At 49.4% G+C, this 24,177-nt stretch overlaps 1 protein-coding gene across 3 annotated transcripts; it reads right to left on the reverse strand.

Annotated features, from left to right (window-relative positions):
- Positions 1–3,494: 3,494 nt before the first annotated feature.
- Positions 3,495–23,962, reverse strand: SLC41A1 (solute carrier family 41 member 1). Of its 3 annotated transcripts, none has more exons than XM_036234427.1 (11): positions 23,652–23,962; positions 20,057–21,110; positions 14,556–14,663; positions 13,372–13,443; positions 12,612–12,756; positions 12,328–12,474; positions 11,584–11,731; positions 10,614–10,693; positions 9,537–9,671; positions 9,062–9,210; positions 3,495–6,108 (listed from the first exon to the last, which is right to left on the reverse strand). In XM_036234427.1, exons 2-11 carry the CDS (start codon positions 20,429–20,431, stop codon positions 5,734–5,736), a joined length of 1,734 nt encoding a protein of 577 aa, XP_036090320.1. In that variant the 5' UTR covers positions 20,432–21,110; positions 23,652–23,962; the 3' UTR covers positions 3,495–5,733. The 3 variants fall into 3 exon arrangements, with proteins under 3 accessions (XP_036090320.1, XP_036090319.1, XP_015996272.1); XM_036234426.1 differs by lacking the exon at positions 23,652–23,962 and adding an exon at positions 22,787–23,285; XM_016140786.2 differs by lacking the exon at positions 23,652–23,962 and adding an exon at positions 22,787–23,273 and having other exon boundaries at positions 3,495–6,074.
- Positions 23,963–24,177: the final 215 nt, after the last annotated feature.

The raw sequence follows: 24,177 nt of genomic DNA on the forward strand, positions 1-24,177 counted from the left end.
AGCAACTGAAGTGTCCTACAACAGATGATCGGCTAAAGAAGCTGTGGTGCATATATACAATGGAATATTGCTCAGCCATAAGAAGAGATGAAATACTGCCATTTGTAACAACATGGATGGACCTTGAAATAATCATACTAAGTGAAATAAGCCAAACAGAAAAGGTTGAAAAATCACATGATATCACATATGGGGGATATAAACCTAAAAGCAACAAAGGAACAGGACAAACAAACAAAGATTCATGGACATGGACAATGGACTAGTGGTTACCAGAAGGGGGGGAATAAAAAACATAAAATGTTAAAAAAAATTATGTGTATATAGTATGAAAAAAAATAAACTGGCATTTAAAAACAAAAATAAGAGTCTGCCTTGATTGGAGAAGGCAGCCTGGCAGTCGTGCCCGGCTGGAGGAGGAGAATTCTAGCAAGCCCCTGGGGTGTCCCAGAGGATTCTGGCTGCCAGCTTTGACCCAATGCAGGAAAGAGAACCTAGATGCTAAGCAAAGCAAGAGATAGAGAACACAGACTTGCACGTGGGCACATGATACATGGTTTTGTCCTCCATAGCATGGCAGTTATGAGGAAGAATAACCAGTGGCTATGCTCCTGGCTTGGGAGTGATTCCCCAAACCTCGGGCAATGGGGACATTCCCCCTGCCCCCACTCCCCCCGTCAACCTTCCTGAACCTATACGGAAGGGGAGTTTGGTTTATGGCCTGACGATCAGGAGGTCTTAGTTATTATTCAATGTTTGACACCTGGGGCAGGTCATTTATTCTCTGAAAGCTTTAGTTTCTTTCCAGGGATTTCGAACTCTTAAATATCAAATATGTCATTTCTGAATAATGTGAGTTACTCAACAATTAGGTAATGTACTTGAAAGTCACACACATGACAGTCTGTGGTAGTCAAAGACAAATAAACATGTGGGTGTCCCAGGCAGGCCAGAATTTGGAGCTCCCATAAAGCAATGTTCTCTATCTACTAGTCCAACATTTCTTTGATAGGAGCTAAGAGAAAATAATTTCTTTTTAAAACATTTTTTAAAATTAATTAATTATTATATTTTAATGGTAATATTGGTTAATGAAATCCAATAAGTTTCAGTTGTACATTTTAACAGTCGGGCATATATATATTTACACTGTGTGTTCACCTCCCATGGTTAGATTTTTTTCCTGTCACCACATATTTGACCCCCTTTAACCCATCTCCCTTCCCCCATCCCCCTGAAAAAATAATTTCTATAATGTTCAAAATAAGAAATTTGTTCTAACATGTTCAATAAAGGGAATTTATGCCATGCACTGAATGCCATATTTAAACTTACCTGGAATTATATTTCATTTAACTTTTTGTTTTTTAATCACCAATAGCTAGATACCATTAGTTACTCACACTAAACTAAACATGAATATAGCCAAAGTTTTCAAATTATTTTTAAAATTTCTCTTTTTGGCTGGCCATACTGTTCTGACTTCTCTGCAATTTGTTTTCTTTCTAGTTTTTAAAATCTTTTAAGAATTTTCCAAGCCAGACATTTTCTTGGAAGCCATATTAAAAGATTTTATAATTAATGCAATAAAATACAATATAGTGCAGTAAACAGCACTATACTGTGCTTTATTCAGTCTCTGAATTTTAGCTGAGGGAGATAGGAAACTTGAGGAGACTGTCAGCTGGCTGATCTCAGGGTTGGTGGTGTTGTCCGTAATTATGTTGCAAAAATATCATGGAAGATAAACTGGCAACAGGGAGGCATGCTTTTGAATGTCCACTGGAAGATACTGTCTATTTCAGTATGTAATTAACATTTTGCACTAATGTAAGGTGTCTCATGAGCAAAACAAAGATGACAGGCACCATATTTGTGATTATTTTAGGAATATTTTTGTGTTCTCTGTGCAGGGGCCCCTTGGCCAGCTGTTTTATCCTGCTGCAGGCATGGTGGGAAGGCATTGGGCTAAGAGAAACCTGGTGTGAATATATGACCTTGGGCAAGACATTTAACCCCTCTGAGCCTCAGTTTCTCCCTCAAAATGGTGATAACATCTACTTTGCAGTTATTAGAGATATTAAAGTTGTAAATGAGGCTATTATTATTTAAAAGTATACTGCACGGTATAATGTACTTTATATTAAAACATGCAAATAATAATTAGCATGCCATTATCCTCTTTCCATTAACCCTTAATAGACTTACTAACATATTGTTCCTTTGAAGAGCTAGTACTAGAGCCCAGGCTTGAGATAAAATGCTGATTTCCTAAATATTCTCACTAAAAAAAAAAAAAAGAGGAGCATGTGAAGTGATGGATGTGTTAATTTACTCAGTGGGGAGGGGGTTCTTTCCTGATGTGTATGGATATAAAACCATCACCTTATAACTTTATATACCTTACAATTTTGTCAATTATACCTCAATAAAGCTGAAAAAAAAAAAAAGGCTGAATACGAGATGGGTAATGCTCAGTGTTCGGTATATGCTATATAATATTGCCATGCACCCTGTGGGGGACATGTCCTGGGTCACAGTGGTTCCTAGCACAGGCTTTGGAGTCAGACCTGAGTGGGGCTGCATGTGCCTCATAAGGTCATGTTGTCACTCTCTGCCCTCCAGACTCATCATATGGACCGTTCGTAGTTCCCAAAAGCACCGGGCTCACTTCCTGCTTAGCTTTTGTTCCCCCTACAGGAAGGTTCTTCTCCCACTTTCTGGAACTCCTATTCTTCCAGGCTTCCTCCAAGACTTTCCTGACCCTCAAGACTTTCCATTTGCCCGTTCCCATAGCTACCCTCAATTTATTCACCCTATGGTCAGTGCGCTGACATTGCCTAGCCATCGGCCTCCCTTCCCCCTCACTTTAATATTGACTAGTATTTTCAGGTTTAGTGTGTGCTAGGCACAGTGTTTAGTGCTTTATGTAAAAGACCTTATTGCCGACTCCTACCAACCCTAGGAAATAGTTTTAGCACACATGAGGAAACTAAAGCTCAGTTAGGTAAATAACTTAACCAAGGTCTCACAAACACAAGCAGAAGGGCTGGGATTTGAATCCAGGCCTGTCTGACTCCAAACCCTTTGTCCATTGTAAATTTCTAAGGGCTTAAAGGGTTGAGCACAGCGAAGGCACAAGGCACGTAGTTAAGTACTCAACAAATAACAGCTATTATTATTTTGACCCAACCAGACTGTATGCCTCTACACAGACGGAATCTTAACCCCTTGGCACAATACCGCACCCAAGGGTGAGTCAGTGAATGGAAAGCAAGCACACTGCAGTAGCTTCTAGATTTCCCATGGCACCATCGTTTCTCAGTGAATGACTGATGTGTGTCTTCTATCACAGGTCTCGGTATTTAAGAGATGTTTCATTTCTTGTGGCACTTTGGCTCCTTTCCATGTCTGAGAGAGGAGGGGGTGGGACTACAGAGGGGCCCAAAACAACAGCAGAAGCTTCTTCGATGAGACACATAGGAACTACCAACCACCTAAATAAACGTCCTCTTTATTTTACCAAATATAATTTATCAGTTATGTTGACATTTGTCAATTCAGTTATAGTAACTATAAATAATTCTCTTAAGACACAGTTTTGTAACTTTTTAAGGATACAAGAGTAAACCAAGGTCGCTCCTTGCAGCCAGGCCAAAAGTACATGCAGTTTGTGCAATTAGGGGAAAAGAAATGAATCTTCCAGGAAAGTCAACTTCATTTTCTTTATATCTCACCCATAAGCCTCCCTCTGCTCACACTCAGGGCTAGGGGCATACCTCCTTTCCTGCTTTGCTGGCAAAGGAGGATGCTATAGTCTTCCAGGGCAGCCTGGCTGAACTCGAGATGAGGAAGGGGTGAGTGACTGGGGCAGGGGTGACTGGAGATCATAGGGCACAGCCTCAGGGGCAGAGGAGTTGGTTCTGGTGCCTGGACCAGATGAGTCTGTGTGCAAATGTGTTTGGAGGTGGAGGACAAGATGAAAGAGGGCCTGAGGGACGAGCAGGAACAAGCCCAGGTTGGTATTAATAAACTCTGTTGGACACAATTTCAACTAGATAACTCCAATAATTCCCTCTAATTCTAAGGTTCTAGCCTCCAGAAGGTACCTGGGTGGAAACAGAGAGAGAAAAAAGACAGTATGGAGGAACAGGGTGAGTTCCTGGGATGAGGCACAGTGTTGGTAAGAGACAAGGTCATTCCCTGGCTTTCCCCTGGGAGGTGGGCCCTTTAGGTGACAGACAAAAGGGTTTCTGGGGAGGCTGTGACTAGAGAGGCTAGAAAAAAATTCTGCTTCCAAATGCCCATATTTGTATACGTGTGAGTGTGGACAGATTTTTGATCTATTCAGAATAACGTGTGGGTAAGACACAGAGACTCCAGTGTTCTCCCAATTTTGTGCTAGGCAGAGGAAAGTAGAGGCAGCTGGGTGATGTCCAACCTTCTAATTCTGAATCCTCTTTTGGGTGGCTGGTGAGGAGGTGGAGGGTAGGGAAGGTGAAGGTCATTTAAGGAGATGAACACGGGCTGAGCAATGGGGTTGGGGGCTCTAGCTATGGTCAGCATTGTATAGAGGTGGGGTCCCGGAGGGGGATCCACAGGCAGAACCTGGCTTGGTGATAAAAATGCAAATACTTAACAACTTAGAGACTTTCTCTGCCAGATTGAAAGGAGCATGTGGACTTTATCTGGGGGATGAGATGAGGTTAGAGCTGTGTTTCCCTTTCTGCCAGCTAGTCAGTGCCTGGCACAGTACCTAACACATAGTAGGCACTCGATAAATATTGCTCAATGAGAGTTTCAGACCATGCCTGCAGAGCGCTCCTTTTGGGGAGGCTGTGTATTAGCTGAATGAATGAATGAATGAATGAATGATGAATGTAGGCAGAAGCCAAGAAAGAGGACAACTGACCTTCGCGGCATGTCAGAATGAGTGATTTTAGGAAGTGACAGTCTAAGGTGACCACATGATTATGTCCTCAGGAGAAACAGCAGTGGTGAAACACCCCTGGTAGTCCTCAACCTCCCAACCATTTTCTACATACCCATTCCCATCCCTAATCTCAGAACCCAACCTGGCAAGCTCTGGAGAAGGTAATGCTTAGGGAAAATTAGACATGAAGGTTGAACAGAGATAAAGAATTAGTCCTCTGGGCCCAGGGAGGATGCAGATCTTGGCAAACCTATGAGTGGACATGGGTCAACAAGGAAACCAGGCCACTGTTCATTTCTTTTGGGATGCGACGATCCACTGGAAAAAGATCAATGGGAGGGGTTGGTGGGGCTTACCAGATAATTGGGTAAGGGACATATGCATAATTCAAATAAGTCAGTCTACCTCCCTCTTTTAGAGAGCACAAGGGTAGGGGCCTAGGTCCAGAGGGCAGAAAACAGGGCTAGGATTATATGGGGCCAAGAGCAGCTGTCTCCTGCCTAGTGCTCTGAAGTTGGTCCAGTTCTAGAAAAGTATGTATGTGTGTGTGGTGATATTTATCCCTCTGTTTAACCAAAAAGAAAAACACCAGATCCCACTTACAAAGGGGTTTCTCATTAGGGCCAAGACTAAGTTTGCTAAAGCATGTCCCCAGATCCCAGATGGAAACTCCTGCCCCAACCCACCTCACCTGGAGGCACCCACCATGAAATTGCACTTGGTGATTGTCTCGAAAATCTACTTGTACTGCTTGTCTCAGTCCATCTGTCCTGCCTGAATTCTTGCTTTACAAACTTGGCTCAATGTATAAAAATTCCCATTGAAAATAATGAGAATTTGGTATCAAAGTGAAGTCCTAGAAAGAGGTGGGGGTGTGGAATAGGGTGGGGGAAGGGAAACAAGACTAAATTCAAAGAGAAAGTGCAGAGGGGTGGGAGAAATTTGAGTGACCAGGCTAGTCCCCGACATCCGTGTCTCGGTCCCCAATGAGCCAGAGGACATGGAAGCTGAGTGCTAGGAGCCCAGTGCCAAGCAGGTCCCCCAGTGCTGTCAAGTACGGGATGGAGAAGTTGTCTGGGTCCAGGCCCCGGCCCCACATCCAGTGCACCATCCAGTCCGCGATGTACAGGAGAATCAGCACCTGGAGAGACAGAAGGGCCTGTGGCCATCCCTCTCTCCAGGGGGAGCCAGAGGCCACAAGATCGGACCCATCACTGCATCACAAGCCTTGGCTCTCCAGTCCTAAATGCTGGGACAGTTCATCTTTCTACAAGGTGACCTCCCTATATCCGTGCCCTTCCCCCATCCCAGCAATTATCACCTTGAGTAGATGACAGAGGTAATGTAGGCCCTTTAGAAAGGGAGATGCTCTACTCCCTGGGGTCATCCACATTGGCATGACATTCTGCTCTCAAATTTACCAAATGAGGGGCTTCCTGACTGAAATCCTACATGTTGCAGGAATTCAGTCCTCTTGCCTCTAATTCTAGGTCATCCTATTCTCGGGTCACTCCAATTCTTGCCACGTTGGCCTCTCCAGGAGCCTGGCAGGGGGCTAGGGTTGGAGTTGGCTTTTCATACGAGTTATTTCTCCTTGGAGCAGAGTGGAATAAGGACAGTGTTTGAGGCTGCTGCTGGCACAGTTGTCTGAGTAATAGCTGATTATCCCAAGCTGGCTTCCTCCTGACCCTTTCCATTCTGCTGTTGTGGGCTCAAAGAATTCAAGTGTGTTTTATCGTTAGTCCTAGCAAAATACAATTACCAACAAGCCTGCTAAATAGAAAGCAAACAGTGCATAGCAATTCAAAAGACATTTTGAATTATCTGCTGCTTTGATTTATCTGTACCCTTGCTTTCTTTCCACTACTCCAGACAATTAAGATCGATCTAGATTCGAACTCTGCTAGTGGCCCAGGACCAGGAGCATCAACAGCAGCTGGGAGCTTGTTAAAAATGCAGAATCTCAGGCCTCACCCTGGATCTCCTAAAACAGACTCTGCATTTTAAAGAGATTCACACGCACTTTTAAAAAGGAAATCCATTTGATTTAGATACTATGGGGGAGTGGGCAGACCCACATCTTCTACAAGCTCTGCACTGTCCCTGACATTTGCGTTCCCTAAATGACTGCATCTGTGTGAGAATGAAATGGTTTCCAACGATAAAGCTCCAACACAGTCATCTAGGAGTTTTTACTCTTGACTGTACTTTGCAAATACCGTGGTATATAAATTCTGCCCTAGGGGGCTCAGATATGGGAATCGGAAGCCATAAATAATATCTTCTCTTAGGCAAACTTGGTTGTTCTTCTGTCTTCATTCCAAGGAGCCAGAGGTTATGGCTTTAGCACCCTTCGCATTCCCCACTGCTCTGCACATAGCTGCCTGTTACTCCCGTGGCCTTGGCCCGGGCCAGCCCTCCCATCCCCATAACTTCATATCCTTTCCAGCAGCTTCAGGAGAGTTCCAAATAAAGAGTATGGCCAGGTGGACTTTGGGACATGTCCCAGGAAGGGAATAGCAGCAGCTGTCCCCACATTCCAGCCTCCTGAGCAGGCCCTGGCACACATGGCTGAGAGGAGGCAGCAAAGGACTGGGAAGAACCCTTACAGGGGACAAGTGCCAGGCTCTGGCCCTCCGTAGGTCTAGAGAAGAGAGCAGAGGTGAGAGTGTCTCCCAGTGTGCTTGTCATGGGTCACGAAACCAAGGCTTATCCTTCCCAAAATAGGCCAAGGACTAACCTCCAGCCATAGACCCTCCCCTTTCTCACCAAGTGCACTTAACTCCCACTTGTAAGGGAATGTCACGATCTGGGTAACTGCTGCAGGGATAAAGCACATGGCTGACTCTCTGCTTGGCTCTTGTCAAGATGTCCTCAACATACAACCTTTCTCAAGGTGGGGGTGAGGGGTTGGAGGGATAAGGAATTACCACCAGGGGACTGGTTCAAGGAAATTAGGGTACATTTCTACAATAGTGTAGAGTGCAACCATAAAAAAATCAGGGTGCTGTTCTCTTTACATGTTGATGTAGAATGATCTCTAAGATAAATTATGTGAAAAAAGCAGGGTGTGGACGGTGTATATAGTATACTACTTATGTGTAAAAAAAGGAGGAAAATAAGAAAAAATATGTTTGCATATATAAATATGAAATAGCTTGGAGGATACTTAAGAATTGGATAACACTGATGGCCTGTGAGGAAAAGAATTAGATGGCTGACAAGAGGGCAGAAGAGAAGACCTTTTACTGAGGTTTCACTATGAATCTTTAAAAATTTTGAACTCGGTGATTGTTATTACCTATTCAAAAAATAAATCTACAGAAATTTAAAATGCAATAATAAGGGTGAGTGTGCTATAAAGGGGTAGCATGAGGGAGTCTTGTGATGATTAAACAGCTTTGTATCTTGACTGTGGTGGTGGTTACATAAATCTAAACATGTGATAAAACTACACAAAATTAAACACACATGCATGAGCGCATTTAAAACTGGTGCAATCTGAATAAACTCGAAGATTGTATCAGTGCTGATTTCCTGGTTTTGACATTGAACTATAGTTATGCAAGAGGTTATCACTGGGGGAAACTGGATGGACAGTATATTGGATCACTCTACACACTTTTTGGCACCTTCTTGTGAATATATAATCATTTTAAAATAAAAGGTTGAAAAACTGTAATAATACAACAAAGGAGAGACAGTGTCATAGTATTACAGGATGGCAAGGCTGGACAAGATCTTACAGTTTTGACACTTTTTCAATCTGTGAAACGCTTTATTCATATAAAATCTGAGGAAGCCCAGCATGCAAAACAGAGCCAAGTGGAACTCTGTGGCCAAAGCCCACCTACTCAGCACCCTATAACCACCTTCCTGAAACCACCACCTCTGGTCCATTCCTCTAATTTACAAATGTATCACTGGGCTCAGAGATAAAACTACCAGGCCAAAGTCACATAGCATGTCAGTGACTCTGTTGGAGCTATAGCTTGTTCTCCTGAGCCTCTGTCTGGTGTTTATCAGTCCCAGAGAAAGAGGCAGCAGTGTCTGACGAGCCAAGCTGGGGCCTCCCCTTCCATCCCTGCAGGGCAGCCCTGGCCCCCCGTGCCCCTGTCAAGTCCATACCTGGAGCAGTGCAGCTGTCATATAGAAGACGATGAAAATGAGTGTGAGTGTGGTGTGCCCGCCTTGCATACAGCTGATGGTGTAGAGGAACACCAGGTGCCCTGGAACCACGAGGAGAAAGAGGACCCGGGCCGAGCGAGAATTCACATCTGGGACCAGGGAGAAAGGGGGTGAGGAGGAGAAGGAAACCTGGCCCCAGAAGGTTTTTCAAAGTCAGGAGGTACCATGCTACACTCTAGCGCAGTAGACAGCTGACTGCCTCTATTTCTCCATCCCCTGCTCACCAGCCCCTAGGGCGCCTCAGGAAAGGACAACCTTCCTGCCTGGGCTCCGCCCTCCACAACAGGTGGCACAGCCCAGCAGAGAAGAAGAACCTGTATATCTGGGCCCCGCCAGTTTAAGTGAAGTTCACTGATTGTTCGCCCCCTCCCTCCTGGGCTGGAATGGACCTAGGAGGCTGGGATTCTGCCATTACCAGGACTGAAGAAGGTGGTACAAGGGCTGGGGCAGCGGCGAGGGGCTTGCTCAGAGTTCTCCCCTGGCATCCCATTCATGTGGAGGAAGGTGGAGATGCGGCTGGCCTGCACTGCCACCAGATTGCCCCCAACACCTGCAGAGACACATTAGACCTTAGACATGGGGGTAGGGGTGAGTGGGGAAGGCATGACCCATTCACAGTCCCCAGAAGAAGAGTGAGACACTAAGGAGGAAGACGACCTCCTCCATTCCAGGGAGGTAGTTTTCCAGGCACCTCCTTTCCTCCCTGCTATGGAGCTATGGCAGTCCCAAGTGTCCCTGGTGTGGCTGAGAGTAGAAGGGACACAGGCCGATCTACAGACTCAGGGAGCCTGGCTGCTCCGCCAGCACAGTGTGTGCGCCTCCTGTTGCACACAGACGTGGACAAGGGCCTGCCCTGCCTCGGCCAAAGCTCTGAGCAAACCCAGGCACCCGACGCTCATGCGCTGGTTCCAGTGACAAATGTCAAGTATCAGGTTTGAGCTCTTCACTCTGGAATCTAGTCCCTTGCCAGGAACTATGCTTGTTATTGTTGCCATCCCATTTCCAACCTACTCCCTGCTCTCCTTGGCCTTGCTCCGGGCCCTGCGAGGCTGACTTCTATCGTCCTCTCACCCAACCTCCCGTGCTGGCTGCTTCTCACTGGGTTTATTTAATGAGAGAACCAACCAGTAGGCGATCACAGAGGGTGGGAGGAGGGAGAGGTCAGGCATTTCTTTCCTGATCCTCTGCTTTATGGCAGTGGCTTACCCCTGTTGGGGGCAGAGGATGACTCTCTCTGGGCTCTTGTAACCCTGTTTCCTCCTCTTTACCCTTGGAAACTAGGGCTTCCTATTGTTGCTAATCTCTGGGATCCACAACATCTCCTGTTGGTCCTTCTACCCTGCTCCCACCTCTGGAAACAGTCCCTTCATTAAAGTCTTGAGCTACCTGAGCTGAATTCTCTTGCCTGCTGGAACCCTCACTAATACAAAGCCTCCCAAGTCCTCTCCTCCTGCCCTCTCCTTTCCCCCTGGCAGTTGAGGCCAAGACTCACCATTAATTACAGGTGTGAAGACAGCCATCCCTGCAAAGTTGGGATCTGAGACAGTCTTGTCCAAGATGAGGCCTCCCACACTACACAGACACAAAGACAAATGACACAAAGACCACTGAAAAGTTCTGTTCCAATTCCCAGGATTAGAGGCACAGGCCCATGTGGCCTTGGGGAGGAAGGGAAGCAAAGTGGCTCCTAGGGTTCCTCATCTTCTAGTCCTTACCTCTTTTGCTAGAACCAGCTGCTGCTGCTGCTCATAACATTCAAATTGGCACAGTGGCCCCCGAGCAAGCTGGCGGTGCCAGGTCAGGCAGCCGCTTTCCCAAGCTGGCTAGAGGAGCCGCCCGCCAGGTGACCTGCTTGTGAGAACCTCTGCTGTTCTGCCTGCTCAGTATTTATTCCTCTTTCTGGTAACAGTGCTGAGCTCTTCCTGAGGGAATCTCCTAACTCAGACTCAGTTGCTGTGGTTCACTCGGCATTGCTCCGATGACGGTTAGGCCCCAGGCCCATCCAATCTGAGCATCATAACCCTGAGGCCACAGTGATTGGTTCAGGGATAGTCTTGTGACTGAAGGACAGCCAATGAAATTCTATAATGGGACCCCGTGAAATCACTGAGAGAAATCTCTCTCTTCCTACTGGAATTGGTATGAATAAGAAAAGTATAAGCCTGGAACTGCAGGCCAGGTCAGCACAGGGTAAAGCAGAACCAAGAGATGGAGAATAGTGGAACCCTGATGATATAATTTCTGTTCCTGCATCTAGCTGTGCCTTTTTAGTTCCCTAAGCCAAAGCATTCTGCTTTTCAATGACACCCATTTCAGATGGTTTCTGTCACTTGCAAGAAGGACATGTGACTGATGCACTATTAAAGGCATTTCTGTGCCAAGCTCCCTCTCTTTAGGGCTGCAAAGAGAGTCTGTGGCAGGGTAGAGGAGGGTGGGGGTGTGGACCCAGGGCCTGGGCCTACCTGCTGATGGCCATGGCAATGATGACAGGCTCCCAGCCTGAGTACAACACCTCCCTTGTGGCTGGGCTCCGTCGGGCTAGCACCACCCAGACAGGCAGCAGGGCCACGAAGAAGGCACACACCAGGGGGTAGATGTACTGCCAGTCATCTGAGAGAGGCAGAGAACAGAGGAAGGTGAGCACTGTGGTTCCCTGCTCCCTGCCTCCCCATGGCTCAGTCTGCAAACATCCCAATAGATCAACAGCAATGCCTCACTAAATGCCTGAAAATATATTAGCTCATTTGATCCTCATGCTAAGCCCAGGAGATAGGTGGGGCCAATCTCTTCCATCTTGTAGATGAGGAGACCAAGGTTAAAAGCTTCCCTAGCATTGGACTCTTGGGGCAGAGACCAGATTCTAGGTTTCTTGCTTTGATCCCCAGAAATCACTCTCTTCTTCTTCTTCCTTTTGCAAGCAGATTCCAGCTTCTAGTTCCTTTCTGTTACCCTTTCCAAGGGAAGCGGTAATCCACAGGACCCAGCAGAATATATTTCTTAGATACTTCCCCCCCAACCCCTGCTGCCTACATGAATTTGAGATAAGCACTTAGTCTCACCTCTCTAAGGTGGGGAGTTATTACAACTGGTTCCAACCAAATAAAGAACGTAGAAGAAATGCTTACACATTTGCAAATCCACTATCACCTGTCCCAATCCCACCCAGGAGTCCATCCAGGTCACACCCTTGGTGGCCTCAGCCTCACCTAGTTCCAGGTAGAGTCCCCAGCTGATGCCTGATAGGAGGGCCAAGGTGATGAGGTCACCCAGGCTTGCGGCAATGGGAGTGGCCACATTGTCTGGGTTGATTCCAATCTTGCGAGAGCCAATGATGACCCCAATCATGATCATACCTGGGGAGGACGGGGAGGGGCCAGTCAGGGTAAGAAGAGGTAAAGGGATAGCAGCAAAAGGGACTGGGAGCGCCAGGCCCTGCTGACACATCCGGGCAGCCCTCCCTCCTCCCCTGCCCCTCCTGCCCCTTCCTTACCCAGCACCAGGGAGGCAATGAAGGCTGTGGCCACACTGCTGGCACAGAGCAGGAAGGCATGTGGGATACTGAAGTGGCCGTCAGGGATCCAGCCAAAGACGACGGCTGCAATGGATGCCAGGAAGCCCACCACTGTGGCCTGCACCTGGGGAGGGGGCAGAGAGCTTCTTAGCTAAGGCCGCTGAGCACTTGGCCAGACCTCTTCCTGGTCTTCGGCAGCCCCAGGAGGTAGGCTGGGCGGGACTGTCCAGTCCTCCCAAGCGGGAATGCTGTCTTTATTTATTTAGTTTCACACCAGACACTAGAAACTGGGCCGCATACCCTGCAGGAGCCCAGGACATGTTACTGGCTGAATGTGTTCCTCTGGGGATTGGGGTGAGGTTCAACAGTGCCTGAGACTTCAGTCCAGAGATAAGGCCTGGGCCTCAAGGGGGAAGACTCCAGTGCAGAACCCATGTGGCCTAATTGGGACATGGGACAACAGTGGTCAAGGATACCTCAGCACTCCCAAGTTTGATTTGTGGGGACACGAGCCCCCTGTAGTACTGAGAGCTGAAAACTGACGTTGAGATACTGGAGTACTTTCCATTTTGGCTGTTTTCCTGGGAAACCTGGTTACCTCCTAAAGCTGCTTTGGGAGAAGCCAGCTCAGCAGGATAACGGAGCTTCACTCAGGAGCCAGCTGGGGCTGACCTAAGCCTTTCAGATTCCTGACCAAGAAGGATGCTCAACCCAACCTCTCTGGTCCCTGATCTCTTACCTGGATGAGGGCCATGTTCCCAGTGATCATCCGCCAGAGCTCCTTGGGTGTGTCCATGTGCCCAATGTTGGCCTGGGAGAGGGGGAAAAGGGGGCTGAAGTTCCAGGCTGGAAAAGGCCTGCAGCTCCATCCATTAGAACCTTGCCTAGATCAGGAGACAGTGCATGTGGCCTACGACACCGGGACCAGGACATGACCCCTATGCAGAGTGAAGCAGGATCAGGGGCCTTGAGTGAGGGAAGGAGTTAAAGAACCTTGAGCTCCTGTGGCTGGGTGGAGGCGTGAAGGAGGCTCCCCAGGCAGCCTCCTTTTCTCTGCTCCTCTCAGACAGCTGCTGAGCAGAGGCAGATTCCATTCTCCACCCTGCTCACTGGGGCAGCCCATTTCTGCATGGGTTAGAATGACCTGATGGATCCCCAGTTCTGCAGCCAGCTTGTTGTCCTAGGGAAGGAAAAGCCAGCTCCTGGCGCAGGACTGAGGCTGCAAGAGTGTTTAGGAAGGAGTGAGATGGAACAGGAGTAGGCCAGGAGTAGGCCAGGAGTAGGACAACTTGGGGGAGGCTAGGATGGCTCTATTGCTTGCTCCAGACTTGTGGCCACATAAGGACACCCTTGCCACCTAGCTCCCCTGGCCTCCGAACTTTTACTGCCTCCCGCCTCCCACCTCATGGCCCTGTATCTGGTTCAGCCTCTGAACCATTATGGCTGATCTAAGGGGCTGTGGGAGGTAGGAGTGATGAGCAACCCTCCCTATCTATCCCTTTAAAAGCCATGGGGAAAGGGAACGGGATAGAAGGGGGGCTGGGAAGGCCTGGCTCTGCTCCGGCCCAGCTGCAGAGTAGGGCTGGAGATCAGAGGAGGCCCCCATCTGTGCAGGTGGAGGGACCAGCGTGATGCTTGCCTGTCAAAGCTGCACAAACAGTCATGAGGCAGGTTGCGAAGCAGGGGGTGGGGCAAGAGTCCAGGGATGGCTGGGACGTCCAGAAACTGAGCCTGGGAACCACTTGGGGCAGGGAGCCCCTGCCAGGAGCAGGACACCCCGCCTGGGATCTCCTTACGCCCTCCCACCCCAGCCCCACACTCCAGGCCTGAACAGTTGAGAAAGGCCAGTAGTGATCTCCCAGCCTGGCCCTGTGCTGCCTGGAGCCCTCTGCATGCCCCACTCCTCCCAGCCAGGACACTTACTGCGGTGGAAAGCCTGGATGCCAGGGTCATTTCCAGGTTCCCCTTAAGGCCCAGCAGTGCAGGCACCAGGATGAAGACCTCCGTCACCTTCTGGAAGACTTCCCAGTGCTACAAGGTGAAAACAGAACCCAGGAATTTCAGTGTCCCAGGAGGATAGTGTCAAGGTTGAAAAGGTAGTCTGGGATCAGGGGCTTGAGGAGGAAATAGAATCAGCAGGAAGTGAGCACACCAGCCACCCTCCCTCCAAGAACTCTGGAACCAAACCAAACCCACAGTGCTCCAAACAACACAGCCCCTCGTCTTTCTACCCAACATATGGGTGACCTAGAGGGTCTCTTCTGGCCAGGAGACCCTAGCCTGGCTCTACTTCCTCTGCCTGCTTTTTGAAGCCAAGGGTAAAAGGATGGTGAGAACCCACATAGCTGAGTCACCCCAGGTGGCTTACACCTCAAAACTCCTTTGTGGTCCCCCCTCAAATTACAATCTCCGACCCCTATGCCTTTAGTCCATTCTCTCAGTGGCCTCAGCCTTGGGTTGTGTTGTCTCAGCTGTTGCAAGCTGAGCTCCACGGGGCTGAGATTAGAGTTTGTTTGGTTTCGAAGGGCTTTGGGCCTCAGCCATAGCAATTCTCTTTCTGAAAGGGCTGTGAATTAAGACCAGGGTCCCCAAGACTTGGAATGTTGGTCTGGAAGAGGCTTTTTATTCCTCCTGTGAACTCTCTCACCCCATACACCTTCCCCACTCTCTCAGCTGGGAGAGTCAAGTGTACTCTTGAAGAAAAGGCACCGGGCTGAGAGTCAGGAGACATGGGTTCTAGCCCTGGGACCATCAGGTGTGGCTCTCTACCAGTTCCTTGGGCAAATACCTATTAAGTAGATTATGCACTAGGCTAAGTGCTCTATGTGTATTTTCCATTTCATTCTATCAACAACCCAGTGAGGTAAGGGCTATTTTTATCCTTGTCTTGTAAATGAGGAAACTGAGGTCCAGAGAGTATTACATTCATTATTGCTAAGAGGGAAAAACATAGGAGCCAGGACTGGCTATCTAAAAGCTAGTTTAATTGCAATGAAACTGAAGACTTGCAAAAAAGGCTGGGATTGTGTCTCCCTCCCTGGCCCTGGCTGCAATGTGAGTTCCTTTATTTGTTTTAAGAATGGAAAGCCTTCAGGTTTGGAGAGGGAAGAGGAGGCAGGCAGCCAGGCAGAAGTACATAGGTTGATTAGGGCATCATGACAGAGGGCAAAGTGCTGTAATGTACAAGGGCACTGGACTGAAAGCCTTAGGTCTCCGACAAGAAACCACAGGGAGGGGCCTCATGCTGTCTCACTGGCATCCTCCCCACACAGACCAGGGGGCACCTTACACAAGTTACAAGGGCCTCAAGCTTCTGACTGCAGAACATACAATTTAGCGGCCAGATGAGATGGTCTGTAAAGGCAATTCTAGCACCGACACTCTATTTTCATGATGAGCAAGGTTTCAAATCAAATCTACGAGATATCCCTCATATCCATTAGGATGACTACTATCAAAAATGCCTAGAAAAGAAGTGTTAGCAAGGACGTGGAGAAATTGGAACGCTTACGCACTGTTGGTGGGAATACAAAATGGTGTAATCACTATTAAAAACAGTATGGCAGTTCCTCAAAAAATGGAAAATGGAACCTATCATATGATCCAGTAAATTCACTTGTGGATATATATCTAAAAGAATTAAAAGCAGGGTCTCAAAGAGATATCTGTACACTCATGTTCATAGCAGTATTATTCACAATAGCCAAGAGGTGGAAGCAAACCAGGTGTCCATCGGTGGATGGATAAGCAAAATGTGGTATATACATACAATGCAATATGATGGCCTTAACAAGGAGGGACATCATGTCACATGCTACACGGATAAACCTTAAGGACATTATCCTGAGTAAAATAAGCCAGTCTTAAAAGACAAATACTGTATGATTCCACTTATATGAGATATCTAAAGTAGTCAAATTAATAGAAATAGAAAGTAGAATGGTGGTGCCGAGGGCTGGGGGAAGAGAGAAAAGGGGGTTAATGTTTAGTAGGTACAGTTTGTTTTGCAAGATGAAAACATTCTGGAGATGTGGTGGTGAAAGCGTAACAGTGTGAATGTACTAAACACTACGAAGTATGCACTTAAAAATGGTTAAAATGACAAACTTCATGTTATGTTTTTACTGTAATTAAAAAAGAAGATGAGCAAGGATATTAGAGGGGCTGGGGCCAGGCCTAGAGACCAGGGGAGGCTAGACATTGTGTGTGTGTGGGGGGGTCTCATAAGGCAAGGACCTTTCTTTTCTCATCCGAGTTCTTTCTGTATATGTGTTTGGGGTGGAGTGTCCCTACCAGGACCCTGGGGAAGGGCTCATCTCATTAGAGCTATAGTATATATGCTGCGACCTGGGCCCTTGGCCTGGCCCCTCACAGGTGGAGGGCCTAGGACTTTCTTTAGGGAAGCCTCCTCTGAAGATGAAGGATGCGCAAGAAACCCTCTGCCCTGCTCCATCCCCCTCAATAATAGCAGCTGAGCTTCCACTACCCATAGGAAGAGCCAGCCCCTTCCAGATGAAGGATACAAATCCCTTCTCACCCCTGGCGCACCCAGAGAGAAGGCAGCCTCAGTGAGCCCCATCTGTCCTGGAAGAACTCAGGGACTGTTTACTACCGGAGGCTGGTGCACACTGCTGCAGTTCCTCCTCCTGCAGGCCTGGCCTTGCTCTGCGTTGCTTCTTCCTTCTCTTCCTAAACTGGTCAAACAGCTCCAGAGAGGCAAGAACTCCCCTCCGCCCCGCTCCCCTCAGGAAGGTGGCTGACTGTGGGCTTTTACTCTCCTCTTCTGAGCACAGCCTCCAATCCCCTCCTCACTGCAAACGTATCTGCCCCTCCAGCTTCCCAGCTGCCAGCTCTGTGAAAAGCTTGGTTTTCCAGGTAGGCATATGCGATGTGTATATACTGGCCCAGTGAATGAGACCAGAAAGAAATACTCCATGTGTACATAAGTAATAGTTTCTCAAGTGTTTCTAAGGAATATTGTTTGCCTTCATGATTCTTCAAGAAAAAAAAAAATGCATGAAACTCAGCTAAGCCCCTCTGGCTACCACTATAAGTGCTCCCCAAATCCCTTTTCCTTCCCCTCCTTTTAACTACACAAGGACCTAGAATGCGTGGGGTTTTAGTAGCACTGGTTACCACGAGAGACAGGCAAGGAGAACAAGCAGCCAAATAACAGCTCCTATGCAAGTCTTCCCAATCTGCACAGAATACTGCCTGCAACCCCACATGACCAGACCCCAGCTCAGCAAAGCTCTGAATTGGCACTTGGGTCAGAGTAGCCAGTTCCTAAACACGTACTTTCTTCACCCACAAAATCCTCTCAAAGATGCAACTCAGGGGGAGGATAGGAGAGGGGCGGGGGGCGGGTAGGGAGTGGGGTGGGAGTGAAGAGCCTCTGACAGACATGTGAACATGCTCCAGGAAGAAACGTTGGTGATGAATGGAGAAGCAGCTCAGAAGCAGGGTGGCCCTGAGGTCAGCAGTGGGTAGTATGTGGCAGGGGCAGACAGTGTGTCCTTCCTCCTTTGGCTTAATTCGGGCCCATCCTATCCATCCTGGCTGGGAGTGCCTGCCCCTGAAGTCAAAACGGTCAGCTAAGCTAGTCAGCCAAATCTTCACCCACGTCTTCCTGCTCTGCTGGGGGTGGAAAAGGGTGTGTTCCAGGAAGAATAGCCCCAATTTGCGGGGCGGGGGGGGGGGGTTGGGGGGAGTGGGGGGGGGGGAGAAGCTACATATTTCACTGCTTCTCAGAAATGCAGCTCTTCTCCCTGGTCTTTCTTTGTCATTTGGTGGGGGGGGGGGAGGCTGATCGATCCCTGATATTCTGGTGGTGAGGGATGATACTGGCCACCCCTCACTCAGAAATAATCCTGATTCAGAGCAACCACTCTGTCTCCCACCTCGGTGGCCCTGCCAATACCTCCTCCTTATCCTTCTATCTCTCAGCTCCTCCCACCTGCCTTACAGTGTTCCTTCCTGAGCCTCCGACCCCTTCCTGAGGGTAGCAGCAGGGGAGAAAGTCACAGCCAGGAAGAGCTGGAGTCAAGACACTAAGACTGAAATCCCTAGAGACAAACTCTAAGCACAGGCTGTGAGAGAATCTGGAAAGTGGGGCTGGAGTTCAGATTAAAGTAAGATCAGATCAGATTAAAGTAAGCCTAGCCTTTACCTGCTTGAGCCACCCTCCCACCCACAGGTATCCTCTAGGTCCAAGGAGAAGGGCCAGAGGGCAACTCCAAGATACAGAGAGCTGTACAAAGTGTGAGAAAGGATTGGTCAAGTGAGACAGAAACTAAGTGTCCTGCTGAGGAATGTCCACAGCCACAGGAACAAGCCAGACAGGGGAGAATGCTTCTTTGCCAATCCACTTTTGCCCAAGCCCACGCTTGTCATCCATTTTCATCTCTGTAGATGCTCCCATAGACGCAGTGGCTTTTGTTCTTCTCCAAGTACCTAGGACAGAGCCCAGCACTCAGCAGGAATATGATACTTGCTAATAATTAACTTAGATAAACCCAGAATCTTTGGAAAGCTCTGTGTGCCTTTGTATTTCAAAAACTTTAATCTAGAAAGAAAACATTGTCTCTTGAATCTGGAGGTTCTGGCTTAGTCTTAACCCACAATATGCAAACATAGCATATCCCTGGCTCTTATCTTCCAGGACCTGCCAATTCTTACCCTTAATTCTACCCAGTTGCCTCCAAAAGAGCCTTCTTTACCCAAGGCAGGTTCATGAAGACAGGTAAGGAGCAAAGAGGAGAGTTCTGCCTAGGTCTGGTTACATTTGCCCCCACTTATATCATATAATTAGCACTTTTATGTCTTATCATGCCGCCCCCCTAATCTTGCATCAGATGGCATGTTCCCACCCCCATTCCCCAAGGAGATCAGTGCCAAGGTTACAGGCAGATTAGCAACACAAATGCCTTTAAGAACTTTCTCACTTAATTTGAGACCCTCTTGGCAGCCTGACAAATTCCTGCCCAGCAGGGGGATAGAGGGGAGACTTGAAACTGAGCTTTCTACTATGGGTATCCTTGAAACCCCGAGTGAAGGAAAAAGAAACCCTAAAGAGAAGACTCATTTTATATATCTCCTGCTGAGCCAGAGCTCAGCAGGAATGCCCCAGGGGGATAGCCCCAGTCCATCGCTCCTCTTCCAAGCCTGAGCTCTGGAACTGATTCTGCAGCTGTTAAGCAATATGGCCCCGACTACTTCCCCAGGGCTACTGGGCTTTCTCGAGGCTTCTGTAGAAAGTAACCAGACCAAGAAGAAATCGAGGACATGATCCAAAGGGAAACAGTATTCCAGGAAGCAATGGCTGCTTCTGACAGGGAGGTGGAGAGAAAGCTCCAAGAGTCAGCTTCCCAGGAGGAAAAGCGGCCCCGGATTCATAGTCAAGAGGTGCCCTACCCAGGTCCTACCTGCACAATGTCCAGCACCATGCCTGCAGCCACAGTCCCGAAGCCTGCCAGGAGGAAGGGAAACAGCACTTGCAGCCCGATGGAAAAGGAGGTCTCCTTGAGTGGTGAGGGTGGTGCAGGGCCATGGTCTGTGCTGATGTCGTCGCTTTCATTGCTCTGGCTCCCGTTCTCCAGCAGGGCGTCCTCCTCCCGAATCCCCTTGGCGTTGGCCCGAGACTCAATCACCACCACATCTACCCCAGCCTCATCAGGCCCCAGGAACTCAGAGGTCCCAGCCAAGGGCTCTCGTCCAGGGCCATCTGAAGAGCAGGGTGAGGCAGCAGGGCCAGTCCCATTCAGCTGGTGGACGTCCTTCGGCTCTGACTTAGAGGACATGACGGGAAGGGAGGAGGGTAAGGGGGGAATTTCCTCTATCTCTCTTTTTGCCTTCTCTCTCCCTCTCTAGCTCAGGAAAGAACTTAGTCTTGGGGTGAACCCAGGCTTGGGTGCCGCAGGATCTCTTCCCACGGCTCTCTGCTCCTACCAGGAGCTGCAAAAACTGATCTACTAACAGGCAGCCCCATCAAGCACTGAAGCCACAAGCTGGAGGGAACCAGCAACTCCTCACCAGACCCCACAGTCGGCCACTAGGGGTGCCGATGCCTGGATGCCTGGATGCCTGACTCTGGCCGACCAGTGCTGGTCGGGGGGGAAATTTATCTGGCCTCTTTATCTTTGGTTCTCAGCAGCAGACTCCTCAGAGCAGAGGGCATCCAGAGTGGAAGAGCCCAGCTATGTCTTGGGTGCCCTCTGAGGTGGCCCTTCTTTCATGAAAAGTAGCCTAAGTTCAAGTCTTTTAGAAGGCAGCCTGGGCCTGGGGCTGTGGCTCCTTCTGACGCCTCTGGCTCAGCTCCTGAAGCTCCTCAAACTCCTCACAGCTGCTCCGTCTCTGCTGGTCCCAGGGCAGCGTCTGCCGTCTTCCTCCTTTCTTCTGGAGATTTCTTTCCTTCCTGGGAAGACCTTGTACCTCCCCAAATCCCTGGCCCTTCAAGTCACAAGAACCTGTCTGGAACACCTTATGTGGGAAGGAAGAAGACAAGAAAAAGAGAACACTATGATACAGCAAGGGACAGCTTGTACTGGGAGGCATAAAAGCAGACACAAAGCAGGCATAAAGAGCTTTCTATTTGTCTTCGTCTTTCCGCTAAAATTACCCATTCCTGCACTGCAACATGTGGAGGCCCAGCAGGTGCTATCCCTGCCATTTCCCCGACCAGCAACCCACTGTCCCATAGGGATCACCACTGTGGTCAGCAGCCTGGGATGGGGAAGATGCTGTGCAGAACTTGCATTGTCTTCTCAGAAACCTGGGGTGGGCAGGGATGTCCTGGGGGAGAGCCCTTCTTGAATTAAGAAGCTAAGATTATTTAGGTGTGGTCTCCTAGTGGGATCAGTTACAAATTTAGTCACAAACTCCCTGCCACACTGTAGAATATGACTGTTTACAGTCACGAGACAGCCACACGCGGTGAATAAATGGAGAATCTGATCACTGAGTGAAGGTCCCCAGACCCCCAAGTGCCCTCGCCCCTGAGGAAAAAAAAAAAATAGGAGAACTCTCTGGGCAATGGGGCAAGCCTGCCAGACCAAGGCCAAGAGCCAGAGGCGGACAACCCACTCCTGCCCTTGAAAGTCAACAGTGTTACAAAAAGCTCAGAGGCTGGCTGACTTGGATACAAGCCTTATTTCTCTCCCCCTGCTCTGGGCCCTGTGAGCTTGTCAGATAGGACAAGGGAGTTATCTCAGTTCGAAGAGAAAGAAGGGAAAACTACTGGTTATTATGCACACATTTCAGTTCTCTAGGTTCGCCCTGTTCCCCAGGGTTACTGAGAGTTGGATATAGTGGAATTCTTAAATAACAAAAAACAAAAGCACCAACTAAAAAAATTTAAAAAATCAAAACAAAAAACAAAGTAGCATAAGCCAAAATGCACTTGCTCCCAAGTGCACGCCTCTTTAGCTGTAATGACTCCACTTTTCTTGCCTAAGAGAATCCAGAGGACTTGATCCCACCCTGTTCCATTTCACCAGAACAGCCCTTAGAAATAAAAAAATAATAATTTTAAAGAGAATTTCCCGAGATGACTAGGTCCTTAAGTATTCTAAACACACAATTAGTCAACTCCAGTTTGGGAAAGGGTAGGTCAAACTACAGGAACTGGCCCATGGGAATTGTTTTGTCTTTCTATGGAGTCACCATAGAAAGTCACCAGGAGTCCCTTTTCTAGTCTCCTCCATCTAGTCCTGTGGCTCTTTCAAAAACCCTCACTAGAGATCCAGAAGGAAATTTCTGAGCAAGAGAGTCCATTGCTCCTGTGCCAGGCAAGTTTCTGCGTCTGCTTAAAGTCGACCCTCCTTCCTCCTCCTGTCTTCCAGGCAGGCCACCTAACCTGAAAGGGGACTGGCAGTAATAGAAGCCAGTCTCTCACTCTAGTCTTTCCAGTAAAGAGACTTCGAACGGGCCTAAGGCCCTGGGATGAAAAAAGCAAAACGGAACCAGGATACCCTGAGGCACAAAAGACCTGTTTCACTATGCCCAAACCCAGGGAGGGGAAGAAGTAACTGTGTGGCGCTTCCTCCACCTCTCCCGGATTCAGACTCAGCAAATGCGCTGCGCGCCAGGACTCCCGCCCCACATCCTAGCAGCCTCCCCCCACCCCTCAACACACAAGACGACCCAACAAGACTGACCTGCCCCTCGTTTGGAAGGAAGGGGGACGAGTGGCAGCAGGGGCCCGTGGTCTCGGGGGGTGCAGGGTTCCCCCTCTTCTCATCACTCCTTTTCCTCGGCAGTCCTCGTCGGCCCCCCGCGTGACCCCCTACACCCCCAGCCAAAGCGAGCGTCCAGCCGCGACCCCCGGCTGGCTACATTTCGCCTCTGCGTTACAGCGAGGCCGCTGCTTCGCTTCCACCGGGAGGGTGGGATGGCCGGGTACGGCAGGATATAGTGCCTCGGGCCCGGGCGGGGGAGACCCGGACTGGAGACTGTGTGGCCAAGCTCACTCGCCCCCAATCGCTTGTGGCCCGCGGAGTGAGGCTCGACTGGTTGGCTGCTAGTGGCAAACGTGATCTGGGGCAGACTGGGTGGCACCCCCCCCTCCATCAAAAATAGATTCTGGATGGACAGCTGAAGCAGCCAATTGGAGACGGAAGAGGGACGGGCTCCGCCTCCCCCGCCCCCTTTCCTTCGCTTTGTGCCCGGAGGCGGGGCGCCGAGGAAACGCGATGCGTGGGGTGACGGGAACTGGGAGCCGGCGGTCCCGCGGCGGGGTGACCGCGCGGGTCCCAGCGCCCCTCCGCGGGCCGCCCGGTTCCCGCTGCCTGGCGAACGTCGTGCGGTGTCATCTCCCTCGGGCCCGCCCGCCGCGCGCGGAGCGCCCCTCGCGGGCGAAAGGCGTGTGCGCCTGTGCGCGGCTGCCCTGGCATCTTGAGTGTTTCTTTGCGCTTCTGGCCTTCTGGAAGACCGGGACACCTCCCAGAAGAGCCCGCGGGCTCCACCAGCCACCCCGTGCTCCACCTCCGCGCTCCGTGCTCGAAGAGAACCATCCATCCCTACCTCGTTCTTGGTCACGGCTGCTCTCTGGTTGCTTCGTCACCTCGCACTTCCGCCAGATCCCGCGTTCCTCTAAGCAGATGGCTCAGCCCCGACAGAACCGGCCTTAATAAAGTCCCGGCCTTAAAAGGGGTGGAGATGGGCGAGTGGGAGGGAAAGAAGTCAGACTCACGGCTGCAGTCCCACACTCACCACCTGAGGTCGGGGCGGAGTGGAACCTGGCTTCCTCTGCCCCACCGATCCTGTGGCAGCATGGGGAGAGATGTCTCCATCCCGGACTAAACAAAATCCAACTTTCCCTGACGCACCTTGTGGGATCAAAGAGAGGTGTTCCCATTTCGCCTTTTGCCACTTCCTCCCTGGGGTATCTCTACCGATCTAGCGCAAACTCAGTACCAATTTTCTTTGGGATGTTTTTGTGCAAGGGGTGTGACCTCCCCCAGAAAGGAACCACCACCCTCAGGTTTTCCCCTCTTGTCACTGGAACCTGTGACCAGTGGTTCCTTCCTGTCCTTTCCCTCCCGGAAAG

The sequence above is a fragment of the Rousettus aegyptiacus genome, unplaced genomic scaffold (assembly GCF_014176215.1).
Source record: "Rousettus aegyptiacus isolate mRouAeg1 unplaced genomic scaffold, mRouAeg1.p scaffold_m13_p_17, whole genome shotgun sequence".
NCBI classification, from domain to species: domain Eukaryota; kingdom Metazoa; phylum Chordata; class Mammalia; order Chiroptera; family Pteropodidae; genus Rousettus; species Rousettus aegyptiacus.

Bases quoted from the DNA above. Each gene is read 5' to 3' on its own strand.
- SLC41A1 (XM_036234427.1), bottom strand. From the start codon at position 20,431: ATGTCCTCTAAGTCAGAGCCGAAGGACGTCCACCAGCTGAATGGGACT. The intron at 12,757-13,371 runs GTAAGAGATCAG...CCCCCTCCCCAG, and splicing joins GGAACATGGCCCTCATCCAG to GTGCAGGCCACAGTGGTGGG. The intron at 9,211-9,536 runs GTAATGGCAGAA...CCCTGGTCCCAG, and splicing joins TACCACCTTCTTCAGTCCTG to ATGTGAATTCTCGCTCGGCC.